Below are 22503 nucleotides of genomic sequence, written 5' to 3'. Positions count from 1 at the left end.
TAAACGATATCAAAAGGGGGAATCAAACAAGGAGGGACAGCTGGATACCAGCCGTCAGACAAGGGGAGGGGAGGGGTTACACACTTTGATACACTTTGATAGGGGGCGGGGCACCTGTCAGATTGAGTTTGACGAATAATCTGAATTATACACTACTAACTCCCCCTCATCTGTGAATCTTTTTATATAGTGTTACTTCTGTTCTTACATGGTTAATTAATCCACCTGGTAATGAATACCAGATCCGCCCTCAATATCTCAATGGTAGCCAAACATTTTACAACATTTCATGCGGGAAATTTGTCCGCAATGAAGGTACAGGGAATAGAACAGGTTAAAAAACCGGTGCGTGGAGGTGACATAAAAAGGCGTCTTCTGACGAAAGAAGCTTACTGGATCTATAACTTGCATACGAGACATCCGAAAGGCTTAAACAGGAAAAATGAACTGATGTATCACTATTTGTAAATTTTTATCACTATGTTTGTGTATTGCGTTGTGCATGTATATTTTTAATAGTGTGCAGTATAAGTGCTTTAGAAATTCCCAATGAAATCTAATGGGGGTGGATCTGGTATTCATTACCAGGTGGATTAATTAACCATGTAAGAACAGAAGTAACACTAAATAAAAAGACTCACAGATGAGGGCGAGTTCAAGCTGTGAAAAAGATCATATCTGATCGAAACGCGTTGCTTGTTTATTTGTATCCACTGTATCAACATCCACGCTGTACAAGGACTTTGCATTTTTAATGGATTAATAAAGAATTGGAAATTTTTAAAGGAACTGGAACTACAATTTTTTTTTTTTCATACTCTGGAGTGAAGACACGTTTGGTCAGAACGAGTTCCGTGCACCTGTGAAGCGAATCGGTAAGCTGGCTGAGGCTTTGCCTCTTCTTTTTATTCAAGTCATAAAAAATACAGGGCTAGAAAGCCTTCAAAAAAGGGGGACCCCAGCAATATATAAACCGATCCAACAGTAAGGGATATAGATGAATGTAATATATGCAAAGCCTAAAAAGATGGAGCATTCAAATGTGCAGGATACACCTGTAACAGTTGGTGTCATCCGGCAGCCGATCCCCAAACTGTAAAGATTTTTAAATGATGAAGGCGGAGGGGGCATACTGAAATGCAGGAAACTCATAGGAGTAGAAAAAAGTAAAGTGCTAGTGCAATGGTTAAATCTTAAACATATGAACTCTGTATTTCAAAAACTTCACCCGGCTCACAAATCCAAAAGCCCAACCCTGACAACAATCAAGCATATCAATAGAATTAGTAGGTATAATGCCTGCAAATAAGATTAGTCAGAGAGGAGGAAAAGAGCTGTGTCCACTTTCTCCTGTTACCCTTGACAAAATGAAAAATTTGGGACTAAAAGTAAATTTGTGGGAAAAATTGGATTTTTTTTTTATTTTTGCTGCTCAATATTATAAAATTCTGTGAAGCACCTGAGAGTTCAAGGTGCTCACCATACATCTAAATAGATTCCTTGAGGGTTCTAATATCCAAATTGGAGTCACTTGTGTTGAGTTTCCTCTATTTAAGCACATGAAGAGCTCTGTAAATGTGACATGGCATCCGCTAATGATTCCAGCCAATTTTGCATTCCAAAAGGCAAATGGTACTCCTTCCCTTCCGAGTTCTTACATGTGTCTAAACAGTAGTATTCCCCCACGTATTGGGTATCGACGTACTCAGGAAAAATTGCACAACCAATTGTATGGTGCATTTTCTCATATTACTTTTGTGAAATGCACAATTTGGGGCTAAAGTAACATTTTTGTGGAAAAAAAAGTTAAAATTTTAATTTTTTTACTTCCACATTGCATTAATTCCCGTGAAGCACACGAAGGGTTAATAAACTCGCACAATGCGGTTTTGAGAAAAAATATGTTTAAAAAATGATGCAGGTAAAGTAGACATGAGGCAAAGATTATGTATTAATTCATTTCTGTGATATAACTCTCTGGTTTAAAGGCATCAAAATTCAAAGTTTGAAAATGGCAAAAATTTCTAAATCTTTGCCAAATTTTCAATATTTTCACAAATATATGCAAAAAAAAAAAATGTTTCTAAATTTACCACTAACATGAAGTACAATTTGTCATGGAAAAAAAAAAACAACCTCAGAATCAGCGGGATCCATTTGAGGTGTTCCAGAGTTATTACCACATAGAGTGACAGTAGTCAGAATTGAAAAAAATTGGCCCGGTCACAAAGGTGAAAACAGGCTCAGGTGTGAAAGGGTTAAACAGTAACCGTCGTAGGTAATAAATCAATAGTACACATGAAAATCAGTAACTTTGTAATATATCTTATAAGAAGAATGTGCTTCTTTCTCTGCCAAAATTGATCAGCCATTAATTAAAATTGTCAAATCTAAGGTAAGATCTGTATTCAGCGAACACTGAATTTCCCATTAGTGAGATAGCAGATGTTATTATTCAGTAGAATAAAAAAAACAGACTAGAAAATGACAGGAAAAAAAGAAAATCACAGAAACCATGGGAAAGCCATAAAAAAAAAAGGAGCCAGGCAATACCATTGGAAAAACGTTCAGGAAAAGACAGAAAACCCCCTATAAATGATGCCAATGTTTCCTGAAGCATCTTCTGCTTAACCCCTTTCTGCCATTAGACGTACTATTGCGTCCATGTGGGGTGGGCTTTTCTTCCCAAGGACGCAATAGTACGTCATATGCGATCGGCAGCGCTCACGGGGGGAGCGCCGCCGATCGCGGCCGGGTGTCAGCTGTTTATCGCAGCTGACATCCGGCACTATGTGCCAGGAGCGGTCACGGACCGCCCCCGGCACATTAACCCCCGGCACACCGCGATCAAAGATGATCGCGATGTGCCGGCGGTACAGGGAAGCACCGCGCAGGGAGGGGGCTCCCTGCGGGCTTCCCTGAGCCCCCCGCAGCAACGCGATGTGATCGCGTTGCTGCGAGGGTCTCACCTCCCTCCCTGCTCCCTCCAGCCCCGGATCCAAGATGGCCGCGGATCCGGGTCCTGCAGGGAGGGAGGTGGCTTCACAGAGCCTGCTCAGAGCAGGCACTGTGAAGCAGCCTGCACTCCTATCAGATCAGTGATCTGACAGAGTGCTGTGCAAACTGTCAGATCACTGATCTGTGATGTCCCCCCCTGGGACAAAGTAAAAAAGTAAAAAAAAAAAATTTCAAATGTGTAAAAAAAAATTAAAAAAAATATTCCAAAATAATGAAAAAAAAATAAAAATATTATTCCCATAAATACATTTCTTTATCTAAATAAAAAAAAAAAAACGATAAAAGTACACATATTTAGTATCGCCGCGTCCGTAACGGCCCGACCTATAAAACTGGCCCACTAGTTAACCCCTTCAGTAAACACCGTAAGAAAAAAAAAAAAAAAACGAGGCAAAAAACAACGCTTTATTATCATACCGCCGAACAAAAAGTGGAATAACACGCGATCAAAAAGACAGATATAACTAACCATGGTACCGCTGAAAACGTCATCTTGTCCCGCAAAAAACGAGCCGCCATACAGCATCATCAGCAAAAAAATAAAAAAGTTATAGTCCTGAGAATAAAGCGATGCAAAAATAATTATTTTTTCTATAAAATAGTTTTTATCGTATAAAAGCGCCAAAACATAAAAAAATGATATAAATGAGGTGTCGCTGTAATCGTACTGACCCGAAGAATAAAACTGCTTCATCAATTTTACCAAACGCGGAACGGTATAAACACCTCCCCCAAAAGAAATTCATGAATAGCTGGTTTTTGGTCATTCTGCCTCACAAAAATCGGAATAAAAAGCGATCAAAAAATGTCACGTGCCCGAAAATGTTACCAATAAAAACATCAACTCGTCCCGCAAAAACCAAGACCTCACATGACTCTGTGGACCAGAATATAGAAAAATTATAGCTCTCAAAATGTGGTAACGCAAAAAATATTTTTTGCAATAAAAAGCGTCTTTCAGTGTGTGACGGCTGCCAATCATAAAAATCCGCTAAAAAACCCGCTATAAAAGTAAATCAAACCCCCCTTCATCACCCCCTTAGTTAGGGAAAAATTAAAAAAATGTATTTATTTCCATTTTCCCATTAGGGCTAGGGTTAGAGTTAGGGCTAGGGTTAGGGCTAGGGTTAGGGTTAGGGCTAGGGCTAGGGTTAGGGCTAGGGTTAGGGCTAGGGTTAGGGTTAGGGCTAGGGTTAGGGCTAGGGTTAGGGTTAGGGCTAGGGTTAGGGCTAGGGTTAGGGCTAGGGTTAGGGTTAGGGCTAGGGTTAGGGCTAGGGTTAGGGCTAGGGTTAGGATTAGGGTTAGGGCTAGGGTTAGGGCTAGGGCTACAGTTTGGGTTGGGGCTAAAGTTACAGTTAGGGTTTAGATTACATTTACGGTTGGGAATAGGGTTGGGATTAGGGTTAGGGGTGTGTCAGGGTTAGAGGTGTTGTTAGGGTTACTGTTGGGATTAGGGTTAGGGATGTGTTTGGATTAGGGTTTCAGTTATAATTGGGGGGTTTCCACTGTTTAGGCACATCAGGGGCTCTCCAAACGCGACATGGCGTCCGATCTCAATTCCAGCCAATTCTGCGTTGAAAAAGTAAAACAGTGCTTCTTCCCTTCCGAGCTCTCCCGTGTGCCCAAACAGGGGTTTACCCCAACATATGGGGTATCAGCGTACTCAGGACAAATAGGACAACAACTTTTGGGGTCCAATTTCTCCTGCTACCCTTGGGAAAATACAAAACTCGGGGCTAAAACATATTTTTTGTGGGAAAAAAAAAGATTTTTTATTTTCACGGCTCTGCGTTATAAACTGTAGTGAAACACTTGGGGGTTCAAAGTTCTCACAACACATCTAGATTAGTTCCCTGGGGGGTCTAGTTTCCAATATGGGGTCACTTGTGGGGGGTTTCTACTGTTTAGGTACATTAGGGGTTCTGCAAACGCAATGTGACGTCTGCAGACCATTCCATCTAAGTCTGCATTCCAAATGGCGCTCCTTCTCTTCCGAGCTCTGCCATGCGCTCAAACGTTGGTTTCCCCCAACATACGGGGTATCAGCGTACTCAGGACAAATTGGACAACAACTTTTGGGGTCGAATTTCTCCTCTTACCCTCGGGAAAATACAAAACTGGGGGCTAAAAAATAATTTTGGGGGGAAAGATTTTTTTTTTTAATTTTCACGGCTCTGCGTTACAAACTGTAGTGAAACACTTGGGGGTTCAAAGCTATCACAACACATCTAGATGAGTTCCTTAGGGGGTCTAGTTTCCAAAATGGTGTCACTTGTGGGAGGTTTCTACTGTTTAGGTACATTAGGGGCTCTGCAAATGCAATGTGACACCTGCAGACCATTCCATCTAAGTCCTCATTCCAAATGGAGCTCCTTCCCTTCCGAGCCCTCCCATGCGCCCAAACAGTGGTTCCCCCCCACATATGGGGTATCAGCGCACTCAGGACAAATTGGACAACAAATTGTGGGGTCGAATTTCTCCTTTTACCCTCGGGAAAATACAAAACTGGGGGCTAAAAAATAATTTTTGTGGGAAAAAATTTTTGTTTTATTTTTACGGCTCTCCATTATAAACTTCTGTGAAGCCCTTGGTGGGTCAAAGCGCTCAGCACACATCTAGATAAGTTCCTAAGGGGGTCTACTTTCCAAAATGGTGTCACTTGTGGGGGGTTTCTACTGTTTAGGTACATTAGGGGCTCTGCAAACGCAATGTGACACCTGCAGACCATTCCATCTAAGTCTGCATTCAAATGGCACTCCTTCCCTTCTGAGCCCTCCCATGTGCCCAAACAGTGGTTCCCCCCACATATGGTGTATCATCGCACTCAGGACAAATTGGGCAACAAATTTTGGGGTCCAATTTCTCCTGTTACCCTCAGGAAAATACAAAACTGGGGGCTAAAAAAATAATTTTTGTGGGAAAAAAATTTTGTTTTATTTTTACGGCTCTGCATTATAAACTTCTGTGAAGCACTTGGTGGGTCAAAGTGCTCACCACACCTCTAGATAAGTTCCTTAGGGGGTCTACTTTCCAAAATGGTGTCATTTGTGGGGGGTTTCAATGTTTAGGCACATCAGTGGCTCTTCAAACGCAACATGGCGTCCCATCTCAATTCCTGTCAATTTTGCTTTGAAAAGTCAAACGGCGCTCCTTCCCTTCCGAGCTCTCCCATCCACCCAAACAGTGGTTTACCCCCACATATGGGCTATCAGCGTACTCAGGACAAATTGTACAACAACTTTTGGGGTCCAATTTCTTCTCTTACCCTTGGGAAAATAAAAAATTGGGGGCAAAAAGATAATTTTTGTGAAAAAATATGATTTTTTATTTTTACGGTTCTACATTATAAACTTCTGTGAAGCACTTGGTGGGTCAAAGTGCTCACCACACCTCTAGATAAGTTCCTTAGGGGGTCTACTTTCCAAAATGGTGTCACTTGTGGGGGGTTTCAATGTTTAGGCACATCAGTGGCTCTTCAAACGCAACATGACGTCCCATCTCAATTCCTGTCAATTTTGCATTGAAAAGTCAAACGGCGCTCCTTCCCTTCCGAGCTCTCCCATCCGCCCAAACAGTGGTTTACCCCCACATATGGGCTATCAGCGTACTCAGGACAAATTGTACAACAACTTTTGGGGTCCAATTTCTTCTCTTACCCTTGGGAAAATAAAAAATTGGGGTCGAAAAGATAATTTTTGTGAAAAAATATGATTTTTTATTTTTACGGTTCTACATTATAAACTTCTGTGAAGCACTTGTTGGGTCAAAGTGCTCACCACACCTCTAGATAAGTTCCTTAGGGGGTCTACTTTCCAAAATGGTGTCACTTGTGGGGGGTTTCAATGTTTAGCCACATCAGGGGCTCTCCAAACGAAACATGGCGTCCCATCTCAATTCCAGTCAATTTTGCATTGAAAAGTCAAATGGCGCTCCTTCGCTTCCGAGCTCTGCCATGCGCCCAAACAGTGGTTTACCCCCACATGTGGGGTATTGGCATACTCAGGACAAATTGTACAACAATGTTTGGGGTCCATTTTCTCCTGTTACCCTTGGTAAAATAAAACAAATTGGAGCTGAATTACATTTTTTGTGAAAAAAAGTTAAATGTTCATTTTTATTTAAACATTCAAAAAATTCCTGTGAAGCACCAGAAGGGTTAATAAACTTCTTGAATATGGTTTTGAGCACCTTGAGGGGTGTAGTTTTTAGAATGGTGTCACACTTGGGTATTTTCTATCATATAGACCCCTCAAAATGACTTCAAATGAGATGTGGTCCCTAAAATAAAATGGTGTTGTAGAAATGAGAAATTGCTGGTCAACTTTTAACCCTTATAACTCCCTAACAAAAAAAAATTTTGGTTCCAAAATTGTGCTGATGTAAAGTAGACATGTGGGAAATGTTACTTATTAAGTATTTTGTGTGACATATCTCTGTGATTTAATTGCATAAAAATTCAAAGTTGGAAAATTGCGAAATTTTCATAATTTTCGCCAAATTTCCGTTTTTTTCACAAATAAACGCAGGTACTATCAAATAATTTTTACCATTGTCATGAAGTACAATATGTCACGAGAAAACAATGTCAGAATCACCAGGATCCATTGAAGCGTTCCAGAGTTATAACCTCATAAAGGGACACTGGTCAGAATTGTAAAAATTGGCCCGGTCATTAACGTGCAAACCACCCTTGGGGGTAAAGGGGTTAAAAAACTCTGCAGGTCCATGTGCACATACCCACACATTACCCACAAAATATAATACCTCCATTTTTATACATCAACAATTGAAAAAAATTGAAAAAAATCTACAAGACCAAATAGTTTATTCTGTTAACAATTGCCATGTATACGTAAAAAAACGGATATAATAAGGATGAACTGTGAGTCTCATCCGAAAAATGGCAGAGAATAGTGTAATCTAACCCCCTGTGATACTATGGAGCTCATCTGAGCCTGGCCCAATAAACAGTAACCACTATAATAAACGATAAATAAAGTAATCTGTCACTTACCATCTATAGGAGCAAAAGCTTTATTAATATCCTCAGCAGAAAAAATGTCAGACATAGACATTGTGCTGCAAGTATAGAAAAAAAGAAAATTTACAATTGTAAAAATTTCCAAACCCTTCACTATTCTGCTTCACGGGTTGCAGTGATTATAAATTAAAAAAATCCAATATTTTATTCTAACCCAGTGTCAGTTGTTCACAATGTGCGTATATTACAGAATACGTAACTGTGACATTAAAGGGATTGTCCTAGCTTGGGACAAAAATGCTGCACTCTTGCAAGCATGCAAATCACATACAGGTGCTTCTCAATCATCAACATTAACAGAATAAACACATGAAATCGATCACTCTGTAATGACTCTATATAATATATGAGTTTCACTTTTTTTTATTGAAGAACTGAAATAAATTAACTTTTTAATGATATTCTAATTTTTTGAGACACACCTGTACCTGCAGCCACGTGGCCACTGACTTGCGTGGGCAGTAGTAACGGCGTCCTCACCGCACCCTGTCACAGTTTGGAAATCTGCAGTCAGAGGGACTAAAAACCTCTGTCCTGTGCCTGGAAAACCCCTTTAACACCTTTTTTTTTCCAAAAGGTAAAAGTATTACTGTAGTGATACTTTTATAAGCTTACCAAAAAAATTATATATGAAGGTTTTTCTAGATTAAAGGACCATTCATCTGGCAGGTTTGTCATAACTTGCCTGATAAAAGATTCACTGGCCTCGGAAAACTTGTAATTTTATTTTTTTCTGATCAGCCAATAAAGCTATTATTTCTATCTTACTTTTGTAAATTTTAGATAAAATTATATAACATCTCTTACATTTTTTCCTTAACTCAGTGCCACATTATCTTTTGCTGTACATCAGTATACTCACCTGTTACTTGTATTCTCGATGTAGTTGTATTCTCGATGTAGTTGTATTCTCGATGTAGTTGTATTCTCGATGTAGTAAATATTCAGTTATACAGACCGCTCATCGCTCTCTATATATACACCACATATAGGGTGGAACACATTAAATAACAAAACAAGTCACAAAGTTATTATCTGTTGGAGGAAGATTAATAGCCTTGATTTCATCATACCTAATTACAAATCCTTCTACAAGTAGCTTAGAACTGCAAACAAATGGTTTCTGTAACTTTTGAATTAATTGGTTTTACCATATTGTGTACTGAAAAACATAAAACAATGCAAAGTGCCGTGAGATTGTAAAAAAAAGTGCAATTCCACACTATTTTTTTTATTTTATTATTACCATGGTCACTAAATGCTAAAACTGACCTTCAATTATGATTCTCCAGACCATTACGAGTTTGTAGATACTAAACATGTATAGGTTCTTTTTTATTTAAAGGGAACCTGTCCCCCCCTTTACAAATGTTGAATGTTTTTTCACCACAAAGCATTTTTAACTAAAAGAGCCACCTTGTGCAGCACTAATGCTGCATTCTGTCAATGTGGCTCTTTTATTTGGGGTCCCTTCCAACGCTGAAATATTAATTGTTATAATGAGAGACTAAAACCTGTGATCTTCTGATCACCTGTGCTGCACATAGCTGGGCTTCAGCCCTGCTGTGTGTACTTCAAAATGCTCATTTGCTATAAGCTCTGGCCACTGGGTGGTGCTCATGGATATCCAGCAATGACAACCACAGGGGTCTCCTGCAGACTACGGGTTGTCATGCCAAGCAATCGGCAACCTGTGTTCTTGCCGTGCACTTCACCCCAGCTGCCATTTGCCATTCATTTTGTAGGTCACTTGATGTCATCCTGTGGTTGCAAAGTGACATTCGAATAAGATGACGGTCATCCCGGTCGGTGGAGAGTTGTTTTTGCCCTCTGCTGCTTTGTAGCTTTGTTGTCCCCATGTCTGCTGCTTTACCTTGTTGTAATGGACTGCCATCTTCGAAATTTTAAGGATGGAGGCAACATGACGCTCACTGTGTCCCTCTGCAAGTAAAGCCAGAATTGAGCCCTTCTTTTCCTCACTCAAGAATTTTATTTTTAACTCCTTTGGCATGCTTAAAAGCTATTTTTCAGGCTGACAGACATGTAGAGAAGCTGATTTTTATAAAATGGTGCAGTGGTCTCTTAATGTTTTGCCAGAGCTGTATCACTCATTTAAAAAATCAATAAAAATAAAATCACCTTTTGACTCAGACCAATATTGACAGGAATAAGTCATATGAGTGAAAAATTGTGTGTGGATAGATCTGTATTTAACAACTCTTTTTCGACACCTTCCCAGATATATTAGCGTTACTGAATATATAGTATAATCTTTTCAGGAGATGCAATTTCGTGAGAATCATCTATGGATTGCATATGATGTTATAGCAACGTATCCAAATATTTAATATACACAGGGGCATGAAATTTTATCCTACCTATCATTTGAATAAATACTCATTCTACTCAGATGAAATCAAATAATTGTTAGTGTTATAGCATTATTATTATTATTTATTATTATAGCGCCATTTATTCCATGGCGCTTTACATGTGAGGAGGGGTATACATAATAAAACAAGTACAATAATCTTGAACAATACAAGTCACAACTGGTACAGGAGGAGAGAGGACCCTGCCCGCGAGGGCTCACAATCTACAAGGGATGGGTGAGGATACAGTAGGTGAGGGTAGAGCTGGCCGTGCAGCAGTTTGGTCAGTCGGTGGTTACTGCAGGTTGTAGGCTTGTCGGAAGAGGTGGGTCTTCAGGTTCTTTTTGAAGGTTTCGATGGTAGGCGAGAGTCTGATATGTTGTGGTAGAGAATTCCAGAGTAGGGGGGATGCACGAGAGAAATCTTGTATGCGATTGTGCGAAGAGGAGATAATAGGGGAGTAGAGAAGGAGTTCTTACTAAAACTAAATTATTTCGCAGAAGCAGTGGTCAGGGATGTGTGTGAAATAATCCCTGTCCCTTGATAATATTTTCATGTTGAGATGGGAGGAACTTTGTCTATGCAATCAAGTTACCCTTTTGCTTCCCCTAGAGGCAAAAGAGACCCTCGCAGTCTTGGTTAACAGAAGAGACCCTAAAGCAAACTGAAGAAGGACAAATAGCAAAAGCAAAAGGTAACAAGCAGGATGCAGACAACATCAGTAAAAGACTAAATAGAGCCATTTGAGCAGACAAAGAACTTTATTACCAAAAGATATGTGCAGCAATAGAAAGAGAACATCTGAGGGACAAGACCAGGAAGGCAAACCTAAAGATCAAAGAGGAATGACACAAGTTTTAACCAAGAGTGGGCATGTTGAAAGAAGCCAAAGAGAACAAACTAACTTTTTAGCAGATTACTTCATATGTGTTAATAGGTATATTGTGCACTACCTGGAAAAAGTTATAGTTTACGGTATACTTTCCTGCACCTTATATGTGTTTTGATCAAATAAGAATACATAAAAGCAATATGGACCATTTTTCTAACAGTAATAAGTAAAAAATGAAGATATCCATAATAACTGAGATTATCACTTTAACTAGTCCAGAAAGATGTTGTATACGAACATGTCATATTAATTAAATCTGCTAATATTGGAGTCAGGATATATATTGCAAAAATCCACTTATAATAACAAAGATATAAATATTTACAGTATTTAAGGTTTTATAAAGAACAGGACTTTGACTAGGCCACTCCAAAGTCTTTTGTTTTTCTTAAGCTATTCAGAAGTGCACTTGCTGGTGTGTTTTAGATCATAGTCCTGCTGCATAACCCAAGAGCAATTCAGCTTGAGGTCACGAACACATGGCCGGACATTCTTCTTCAGAATTTTTTGGTACACAGCAGAATTCATGTTTCCATTTACTACAGCAAGTCTTCCAGGTCCTGAAGCAGCAAAATAGCCATAGACCACCACACTACATATTTTACTGTTGGTATGAAGTTCCTTTTCTGAGATGCTGTGTTACTTTTACGGCAGATGTAATGGGACAAACACCTTCCAAAAAGCTCAAATTTTGTCTTGTCAGTCTTGTCGTATTCTCCCAAAAGCCTCGGGGATCAGCAAGATGTTTTAAGGCAAAACTGAGATGAGCCTTTTAAGTTAATGCATAGCAATGGTTTTCGTCTTGGAACTCTGCCATGCACTGACTTTAACTGAGGCAAATGAGGCCTGCAGTTCTTTGGATGTTTGAAGACCCAAAAGAGCACAGTAAGACCAAAAAAAACTCTGTTGTAAAAAAAAAAAAAAACAGTAATAAGCAAGTGCTAGTAAAAAGATGGAAAAAACAGGGTATTTGTTTGATAAGTTTTTTTGCAAAAAAATGTATACTAAGCTGCTCCACCAAACGTCAAGGTATACCCATATAGAGCAGTCCTAACTGATGTATGTAATCCCTATCTGATGTATTTAAAACCTGATCATCTGTATATTATCTGTATAAGCAGGGTTCAGAGAGGGAATGTCCATGTGGACACGTTGAATGGAACAACTTTTGTGCAAATGAGTCACAAGGAGTGGTGGATACCTCCCCAGTCTTGTAGACACAAGAGAATAATTATGGAAAGCGAAACACATGGGCTACTTGCACAGTGAACAAGTCTGTAGGAACATGTTCACACACCACCAAGAAACTTGAAGACACAAAAGAGCACAGTAAGACCAAAAACACTCTGTTGTAAAAAAAAATCACAGTAATAAGCAAGAGCTAGTAAAAAGATGCAAAAAACAGAGTGTTTGGTTGATTCGTTTTTTTTTGCAAAAAAATGTATACTAAGCTGCTCCACCAAATGTCAAGGTATACCCATATAGAGCAATCCTAACTGATGTATGTAATGACTATCTGATGTATTTAAAACCTGATTATCTTGTTACAGTAGGACCAAAAGCACTCTGTTGGAAAAAAGTTCTTTGGATGTTGTTGTGGGATCTTTTGTGATCTCTAGTATGGATCATCGTTGTGCTCTTGGGATAATTTTGGTCAGCTGGCTACTCCTGGGAAGGTTCACCACTGTTCCATGTTTTCGCCATTTGTGAATAATGGCTCTCATTTTCGTTCAAGTGCAATTCCACAATTGTCTGAGTTTTCTATTTCTCATGCTCACTATACGCTAAAACTGACCTGGCAGTATGATTCTCCAGGTCAGTACAAGTACACAGATACGAAACACAAGTAGTTTATTTTTTTTATTTAAGTGATGAAAAAAAATTCCAAAATTTGTATGAAAAAATGTTTTTGCCTTATTCGCCATTTTCTGAGACGCCTTGCGTTTTAATTTTTTGGGATATGAGCCTGTGTGAGGGCATTTGGGTAGATAGATGTTTTGATCACCTGTTATTGCATTTTATTGCAATTTTGCTGCAACCAAAAAATGTGATTCAGGTGTTTTGATTTTTGTCTCATCATTACGCTTTTTGACGATTGGAGTAATTTATTTTGTATTTTGATAGATCGTACATTTCTTAACCATTTATTTTCAATGGGGCAAAAGTTGGGCAACTTGAACTTTTGTGGGTTTTTTTATTTTTTCATATTTGTAAAAACTTTTTTTCACTTTTTACTTTAATAGTGCCCCTAGGAGACTTGAAGCTGCATTTGTGTGATTGCCTGTGCTATACACAGCAGTACATTAGCACTGCTATGTATAGCAGAAATCACGATCTCCTATGATCGGCCGGCGTTCACTGGGCTATCATAATGGCAGACACTGGGTTCATCAGCAGATACTGGATTGATGTACGCCCCGCCTGTCAGAGATTGAAAGTGGGATTTAACAAGTTAACAGCCAAGGGTAGAGAACCACTCTACCCGCAGGTGTTAGCCCCTTCTCGACATGCTCCGTACATATACTGCTCTGCTGGAGTTGCGTTCCTGCAAACAGCAGTATATGTATGGTGCCGCAATCACGCGGCCTCACGCTAAGCTCCACAGCGATCAGATGAGGGTTCAGCTGTATGTGAGATCTGACACTCCACCGCAATGCCCATGATCGTTGTTCTGCCCATTAATGTGCAGAAGTTAATTCACAATGTAGTACCAGTTGTCACCATTAGAGGTCATTAGGTACACATTCATCCTGTTCCTGGATTCAGGAGCATTTCGCTTTAAGCCCTGTGTTCTGACTAGAACCGCCCCCTGTTTTCCCGGACAAGAATGTTGTAGCCATTTTCCTCTGGACCTTTAAGTCTTACACAGGTGTTCCTGGCTCTCTTCCTGCAGATCATTGCTCTTGATAAGCAGATTTCGGTGAGGCACAAATGTACCTTCATGTTTGTGGTAGAATAGTTATGCAGCTGCAGCGCCCCAGAGTCCTGGTCATGCAGTATTGTCGCTCTTCCACCAGAGGGAGTGATGGTACGTCTGATTGTACTAAAAGAGTTTACTTGACCAGGTATCACAGTCACACACTACACTTCACACTCCAGCCACCAGGGGGAGCAAAAGGTTCTATCTATTGGGTCACTCCTCACACTCTGGTAAAACTGGGGGTTGGATAGGAAGCTAGAAAAGAAATAGACTTAAGAACCTATACAGTCTGTTTACTGAGGAAGTGGGTGAAGGTTTATCTGTATGCTGGAATCCACACAGCATCATACGTGGAGGAAGGCAGAACAATCGCTGCTAGCACCGATCTTGGGCATTTAACCCCTCTGATACCGCTGTCAGTAGTGACAGCGACATCAAGGAGCATGTGATGGCATTGTCCTGATGGTCTCCATGGAAATCCCCGGGTGCAAGATGGCTGCAGGGTCCTTCAGGGAAGGTGGCGTGTCACTGCCTGCTCAGAGCAGGACCTTTGATGCCTCCTCCCCTGCTTGTCAGATTCTGCTCTGATGCCCTGCTGTGCAGAAGCATTGCAGAGTATAAGATCAGCTATCTGATGCTATATAGTAATGGCCCATCCTGGTACAATATCAAAAAGGTTAAAAAAAAATTATTAAAAAATTTTAAAATATTTTTTTTAAATCCTCAACTAAAGAACAAAACATTTTTTTTCCAATAAATACATTTATCTATGTAGATAAATAAAATAAGCACTAAAAGTACACATATTTGGTATCGCCGCATCCATAACGACCTGCTCTAGAAAACTGCCCTCTAGTTAACCCCTTCAGTGAACACCATAAAAAAACAAAAAACTTCATCATACCACCTAACACAAAGTGCAATAAAACACAATCAAAACGACAAATGTAAATAAAAATTGTTCAGCTGAAAACGTCATTTTGTCCTGCAAAAAACAAGCCGCCATACAGCTCCATCAGCAGAAAAATAAAAATGTTATAGCTCTCAGAATCAAGCAATGCAAAAATAATTATTTTCTCTATAAAATAGTTTTTTATTGTGTAAAAGCGCCAAAACATTAAAAAAATATAAATTGGGTATCGCTATAATCATACTGAACCGAAGAGTAAAACTGCCTTACCAATTTGACCACACGCGGAATGGTATAAAAAAAAAAAATAAAAAAGGCAATTCCTGAATTGCTGGTTTTTGTTCATCCTGTCTCACAAAATCATAATAGAAAGTGATCAAAAAAGTCATGTGCCTGAAAATGGTACCAATAAAGACGTCAGCTTGTCCCGCAAAAAACAAGCCATCAAATGATTCTGTCAGCCAAAATATGAAAAAATTATCGCTCTCAAAATATGGCGATGCAAAAAACTAGTTTTTGCAATAAAAAGCATCCCCGTAGCATCGGGCCATACTGAGAGATTTCACCAAGATATTGCAGCTATGGAGAAAATATGTCAAGGAAAATGGAATCCATCAATTCTTGCAGATTACTGTTGGACAACTGTAGAGAGGATCTGATGCAGGAGAACAAGAGACAGGCAAAAAAAAGTGGTCACTTGATGAGAATCAAATTTTGTGGTGGAATTTCTGTAAATGATTATAATTCACAGTAGTGTTTAGATGTTTAAGTTATTTGAATTATTGTTATATTAGCAAAACTAATAATGTTTTGAAGTACTGAAACTTTTATGCATTAATTATATGTAACTAGAGTTGAGCGACCTTGACCTTTTTAGAGTCGAGCCGGGTTTCGCGAAACCCGACTATCTCAAAAGTCGGATCGAGTGAAATCGGCCGATTATGACGTAAAGTCGGGATCGACCGAAACAAGAAACCCAATGCAAGTCAATGGGGCAGCATAGTCGGCAGTGAGTGGGGGCCAGGAAAACACCTAGAGTGCCCATTTTAATGTCAAAACCATCCATTCTTCTTAATGAAGCTTGTCAAGCGTAATTTACCTTATAATAATTGGAAGGCATTTGAAATTGGGGGTCATTTGGCTAAAGTTGTGTGGGGTAGGGCTGGTTCAAGTAATTAGTGGGCCCAGGAAATCTGGACCACGTCACGGCAGTGGAGCAGGGAGAGGTAAGTATTTCAACTTTGCAAGTGCTGTGAACCTGAGCAAGCAGGGGGGGCCCACTCGTTGGCATTGGCACTGGCACAGGGCCCCTCAAAGTACAGTGGTGTGTTTGCACGGCGGGGGCGCCTCCCACCGGCAGCAACACTTTTGCGTACTATGAGAGGCCCTGTGCCAGTGACGTCGCCAACTAGTATTCCTCCCCCCACCTGATGAAGGAACCTGCACTTTCATCTGCACCTTCCTCTTTGTCCCCGTGTAAGGTGGTATGGTATGCGGGAAGAGCAACCTGACTTTCAGCAGGGTCACAATGTTGTTGTGTAGCGTGCACGGGGAATGTTGCGTTATGGGTCAATGTACCAGCAGACTCATCTATCACTGGCTGGGCAATGGGCAGGATGAGGAGGAAACACAGATATAGGCCCAAAGAATAAAGTTGGCTAAATGCAGTTCAAAATTGGTAACACAGGAATAACCAGGGGGCATTGCAGTGGAGGACAACTGGAATGAGAGGCTGACACAGAGAGTAGGCCCAAATCAGTAAGTAGTCGAAATGCAGTTCAAAATTGGCAACCGTAGTAAACAGGCGGCACAGCTTTGTTCAGTGGAGGAGAACAGCAAGGAGTGGCAGACACCGATAGTAGGCCCCAACCCAACTAGTAGGCCAAATGCAGTCTAACATTAACAACTACTTAACGAGCGCCTGAAAACGGAATTTCAGGACAGGAAACCAGGAGAACAGCAAGGAGTGGCAGACACCGATAGTAGGCCCCAAACCAACTAGTACGCCAAATGCAGTTGTTCCGTTTAACCACAATTTAATGAGAGCCTGAAGATAGAAGTTCAGGAAAGGCAACCTGGAGAACACCTTGGAGTGGAACACACCATCTCTCTACACCCCATGCCCAATTTGTAGGCCTAATGCAGCGTAGTTTCCAACAACTACTAAACGAGAGCATGATGATCGAAGCATTGGCGAGGAAACCTGGGGAACACCTTGGAGTGGAACACACCATCTCTCTACACCCCATACCCAATTTGTAGGCCTAATGCAGCGTAGTTTCCAACAGCTACTAAACGAGAGCCGGAAGATCGAAGCTCAGGAAAGGCAACCTGGAGAATACCTTGGAGTGGAACACACCATCTCTCTACACCCCATACCCAATTTGTAGGCCTAATGCAGCGTAGTTTCCAACAACTACTAAACGAGAGCATGATGATCGAAGCATTGGCGAGGAAACCTGGGGAACACCTTGGAGTGGAACACACCATCTCTCTACACCCCATACCCAATTTGTAGGCCTAATGCAGCGTAGTTTCCAACAACTACTAAACGAGAGCCGGAAGATCGAAGCTCAGGAAAGGCAACCTGGAGAACACCTTGGAGTGGAACACACCATCTCTCTACACCCCATACCCAATTTGTAGGCCTAATGCAGCGTAGTTTCCAACAACTACTAAATGAGAGCATGATGATCGAAGCATTGGCGAGGAAACCTGGGGAACACCTTGGAGTGGAACACACCATCTCTCTACACCCCATACCCAATTTGTAGGCCTAATGCAGCGTAGTTTCCAACAACTACTAAACGAGAGCCGGAAGATCGAAGCTCAGGAAAGGCAACCTGGAGAACACCTTGGAGAGGAACACACCATCTCTCTACACCCCATACCCAATTTGTAGGCCTAATGCAGCGTAGTTTCCAACAACTACTAAACGAGAGCATGATGATCGAAGCATTGGCGAGGAAACCTGGGGAACACCTTGGAATGGAACACACCATCTCTCTACACCCCATACCCAATTTGTAGGCCTAATGCAGCGTAGTTTCCAACAACTACTAAACGAGAGCCGGAAGATCGAAGCTCAGGAAAGGCAACCTGGAGAACACCTTGGAGTGGAACACACCATCTCTCTACACTCCATACCCAATTTGTAGGCCTAATGCAGTGTAGTTTCCAACAACTACTAAACGAGAGCATGATGATCGAAGCATTGGCGAGGAAACCTGGGGAACACTTTGGAGTGGAACACACCATCTCTCTACACCCCATACCCAATTTGTAGGCCTAATGCAGCGTAGTTTCCAACAACTACTAAACGAGAGCCGGAAGATCGAAGCTCAGGAAAAGCAACCTGGGGAACACCTTGGAGTGGAACACACCATCTCTCTACACCCCATACCCAATTTGTAGGCCTAATGCAGCGTAGTTTCCAACAACTACTAAACGAGAGCCGGAAGATCGAAGCTCAGGAAAGGCAACCTGGGGAACACCTTGGAGTGGAACACACCATCTCTCTACACCCCATACCCAATTTGTAGGCCTAATGCAGTGTAGTTTCCAAGAACTACTAAACGAGAGCATGAAGATCGAAGCATTGGCGAGGAAACCTGGGGAACACCTTGGAGTGGAACACAACATCTCTCTACACCCCATACCCAATTTGTAGGCCTAATGCAGCGTAGTTTCCATCAACTACTAAACGAGAGCCGGAAGACCGAAGCAATGGCAAGGAAACCGGGGGAACACCTTGGAGTGTAACACACCATCTCTCTCCACCCCATACCCAATTTGTAGGCCTAATGCAGCCTATTTTCCGACAACTACTAAACGAGAGCATGAAGATCGAAGCTCAGGAAAGGCAACCTGGGGAACACCTTGGAGTGTAACAAACCCTCTCTCTACACCACGGAAGGGCTGATTCTTAGGAAGGAAGGCTGTCGGAAAGAAGCAGGGCGCGTCCGAGGGTGATTATATTCTTATTAGGTATATACTCACCCTCGGACGCGCCCTGCTTCTTTATTTGTAATGAATGTTTATTTGCGATGTGGTTTTGACTTACTCTATTTTTTTGGTAAATAATGATTTTATTATTTTCATTGTTTTGCATCTTCTTGGCAATAATATAAAGAAGACGCGACAGGACAACACTCGGTGGATGCCATATCTGTGTTTTAAATTGAAAAAAACTTTCAGTTAACTACTTGCAGGAGAAAGTTATTGTAGCTGGTGGCCATTTTTAGTACTGTACCAGATTTTTGTTGTATGTGTTTGTTTTTAATGTTAAAATGTCTGCATTTGATATCTCTCCAGTATTTTCTTTTTTATAAGCAAAATACTTATTTTTATATTTTCTGATGTTGGTTCCAGGGGTACACGGGCAGCAGTGGTGTGGTCAGTGGAGGCCTAGTGGAAGGAGTGACCACAGACAGGCATCGAAGGCCTAAAATAATAACACATGGCTGTAGGCAATTTTAAATTGGTTCCAGGGGTACACGGGCAGCAGTGGCCTGCTCAGTGTAGTAGTAGTAGAAAGAACGGACCGCAGACAGGCATCGAAGGCCTAAAATAAAAAAATTGGGCTGGCTGTAGGCAATTTTAAATTGGTTCTAGGGGTACACGGGCAGCAGTGGTGTGGTCAGTGGAGGCATATTGTAAGGAGTGACCGCAGACAGGCATCGAAGGCCTAAAATAATAACACATGGCTGTAGGCAATTTTAAATTGGTTCCAGGGGTACACGGGCGGCAGTGGCCTGGTCAGTGTAGTAGTAGTAGAAAGAATGGACCGCAGACAGGCATCGAAGGCCTAAAATAAAAAAATTGGGCTGGCTGTAGGCAATTTTAAATTGGTTCCAGGGGTACACGGGCAGCAGTGGTGTGGTCAGTGGAGGCATATTATAAGGAGTGACCGCAGACAGGCATCGAAGGCCTAAAATAATAACACATGGCTGTAGGCAATTTTAAATTGGTTCCAGGGGTACACGGGCAGCAGTGGTGTGGTCAGTGGAGGCCTAGTGGAAGGAGTGACCACAGACAGGCATCGAAGGCCTAAAATAATAACACATGGCTGTAGGCAATTTTAAATTGGTTCCAGGGGTACACGGGCAGCAGTGGTGTGGTCAGTGGAGGCATATTGTAAGGAGTGACCGCAGACAGGCATCGAAGGCCTAAAATAATAACACATGGCTGTAGGCAATTTTAAATTGGTTCCAGGGGTACACGGGCAGCAGTGGCCTGGTCAGTGTAGTAGTAGTAGAATGAATGGACTGCAGACAGGCATCGAAGGCCTAAAATAAAAAAATTGGGCTGGCTGTAGGCAATTTTAAATTGGTTCCAGGGGTACACGGGCAGCAGTGGTGTGGTCAGTGGAGGCATATTGTAAGGAGTGACCGCAGACAGGCATCGAAGGCCTAAAATAATAACACATGGCTGTAGGCAATTTTAAATTGGTTCCAGGGGTACACGGGCAGCAGTGGTGTGGTCAGTGGAGGCCTAGTGGAAGGAGTGACCACAGACAGGCATCGAAGGCCTAAAATAATAACACATGGCTGTAGGCAATTTTAAATTGGTTGCAGGGGTACACGGGCAGCAGTGGTGTGGTCAGTGGAGGCCTAGTGGAAGGAGTGACCGCAGACAGGCATCGAAGGCCTAAAGTAAAAAAATTGGGCTGGCTGTAGGCAATTTTAAATTGGTTCCAGGGGTACACGGGCAGCAGTGGTGTGGTCAGTGGAGGCCTAGTGGAAGGAGTGACCGCAGACAGGCATCGAAGGCCTAAAATAATAACACATGGCTGTAGGCAATTTTAAATTGGTTCCAGGGGTACACGGGCAGCAGTGGTGTGGTCAGTGGAGGCATATTGTAAGGAGTGACCGCAGACAGGCATCGAAGGCCTAAAATAATAACACATGGCTGTAGGCAATTTTAAATTGGTTCCAGGGGTACACGGGCAGCAGTGGTGTGGTCAGTGGAGGCCTAGTGGAAGGAGTGACCACAGACAGGCATCGAAGGCCTAAAATAATAACACATGGCTGTAGGCAATTTTAAATTGGTTCCAGGGGTACACGGGCAGCAGTGGTGTGGTCAGTGGAGGCATATTGTAAGGAGTGACCGCAGACAGGCATCGAAGGCCTAAAATAATAACACATGGCTGTAGGCAATTTTAAATTGGTTCCAGGGGTACACGGGCAGCAGTGGCCTGGTCAGTGTAGTAGTAGTAGAGAGAATGGACCGCAGACAGGCATCGAAGGCCTAAAATAAAAAAATTGGGCTGGCTGTAGGCAATTTTAAATTGGTTCCAGGGGTACACGGGCAGCAGTGGTGTGGTCAGTGGAGGCATATTGTAAGGAGTGACCGCAGACAGGCATCGAAGGCCTAAAATAATAGCACATGGCTGTAGGCAATTTTAAATTGGTTCCAGGGGTACACGGGCAGCAGTGGCCTGGTCAGTGTAGTAGTAGTAGAAAGAATGGACCGCAGACAGGCATCGAAGGCCTAAAATAAAAAAATTGGGCTGGCTGTAGGCAATTTTAAATTGGTTCCAGGGGTACACGGGCAGCAGTGGTGTGGTCAGTGGAGGCATATTGTAAGGAGTGACCGCAGACAGGCATCGAAGGCCTAAAATAATAACACATGGCTGTAGGCAATTTTAAATTGGTTCCAGGGGTACACGGGCAGCAGTGGTGTGGTCAGTGGAGGCCTAGTGGAAGGAGTGACCGCAGACAGGCTTCGAAGGCCTAACATAACAAAAATGTCAATACAATGGTATTGTCAGTGGCAGGCATTGAAGGATGTCAGCGCATAGACTAAACATTGGTGGAGCTGTGAGATAATTTTGCAAGTGGTAGAGCACTGTTTGAGCTGGGGGGGGGGACTGTCTTGTGGCCGGCGGTACAGGCCCAGGGCCCCTCATATTACAAAGGTGTGTCTGACGTTGGGTGCGCACCACCACCGCCAGAGACACTTTATTGTACTAGGAGGGACCCAGTGGCAGTGCCGTCGACCAAAAGCGGGCACACCCACCTCTTCAGACAAACAGCACTCTCACGGGTGCTGTCGCCAAGTGTCGATACCACGGCCCCGTGTGGGGAGTTTGGCCATTTAGTGAGGTGTAAACATGTCGTATGCTGGACAATCAGGTGCAGAAAATTACGAGATTGGAAAAGGCATTCAGAATAGTCCACAGGCAAGACCTTTTCATAGGAAAGCTAGGTGTCAGCCGGGCAAGGTGGGGCAAAAGATTTCGAAATCCAGTTGTGGTTCATTTTAATGAAGGTTAGATCATCTACATTTTGGGTAGCCAGACGAGTCCTTTATTCTGTTAGTATTGAACCTGCAGCACTGAATACTCTT

The 22503-nt window shown here is 41.9% G+C and overlaps 1 protein-coding gene across 1 annotated transcript in view; it reads right to left on the bottom strand.

Annotated features, from left to right (window-relative positions):
• The window catches only part of LOC138645945 (parvalbumin beta-like), a 28866-nt gene extending 19863 nt beyond the window's left edge, over positions 1–9003 (bottom strand). The window contains exons 1-2 of the mRNA XM_069735423.1: positions 8922–9003; positions 8033–8097 (exon numbers count right to left, since the gene is read on the bottom strand). Of these exons, the coding sequence (XP_069591524.1) occupies positions 8033–8093 (61 nt within the window). The 5' untranslated portion in view covers positions 8094–8097; positions 8922–9003. The remainder of the gene's footprint in view (positions 1–8032; positions 8098–8921) is intronic.
• Between the last annotated feature and the right edge of the window lie 13500 nt (positions 9004–22503).

Source organism: Ranitomeya imitator, chromosome 7 (genome assembly GCF_032444005.1).
Source record: "Ranitomeya imitator isolate aRanImi1 chromosome 7, aRanImi1.pri, whole genome shotgun sequence".
Lineage (NCBI taxonomy): Eukaryota > Metazoa > Chordata > Amphibia > Anura > Dendrobatidae > Ranitomeya > Ranitomeya imitator.
This window is presented reverse-complemented; position numbering and strand designations above follow the sequence as displayed.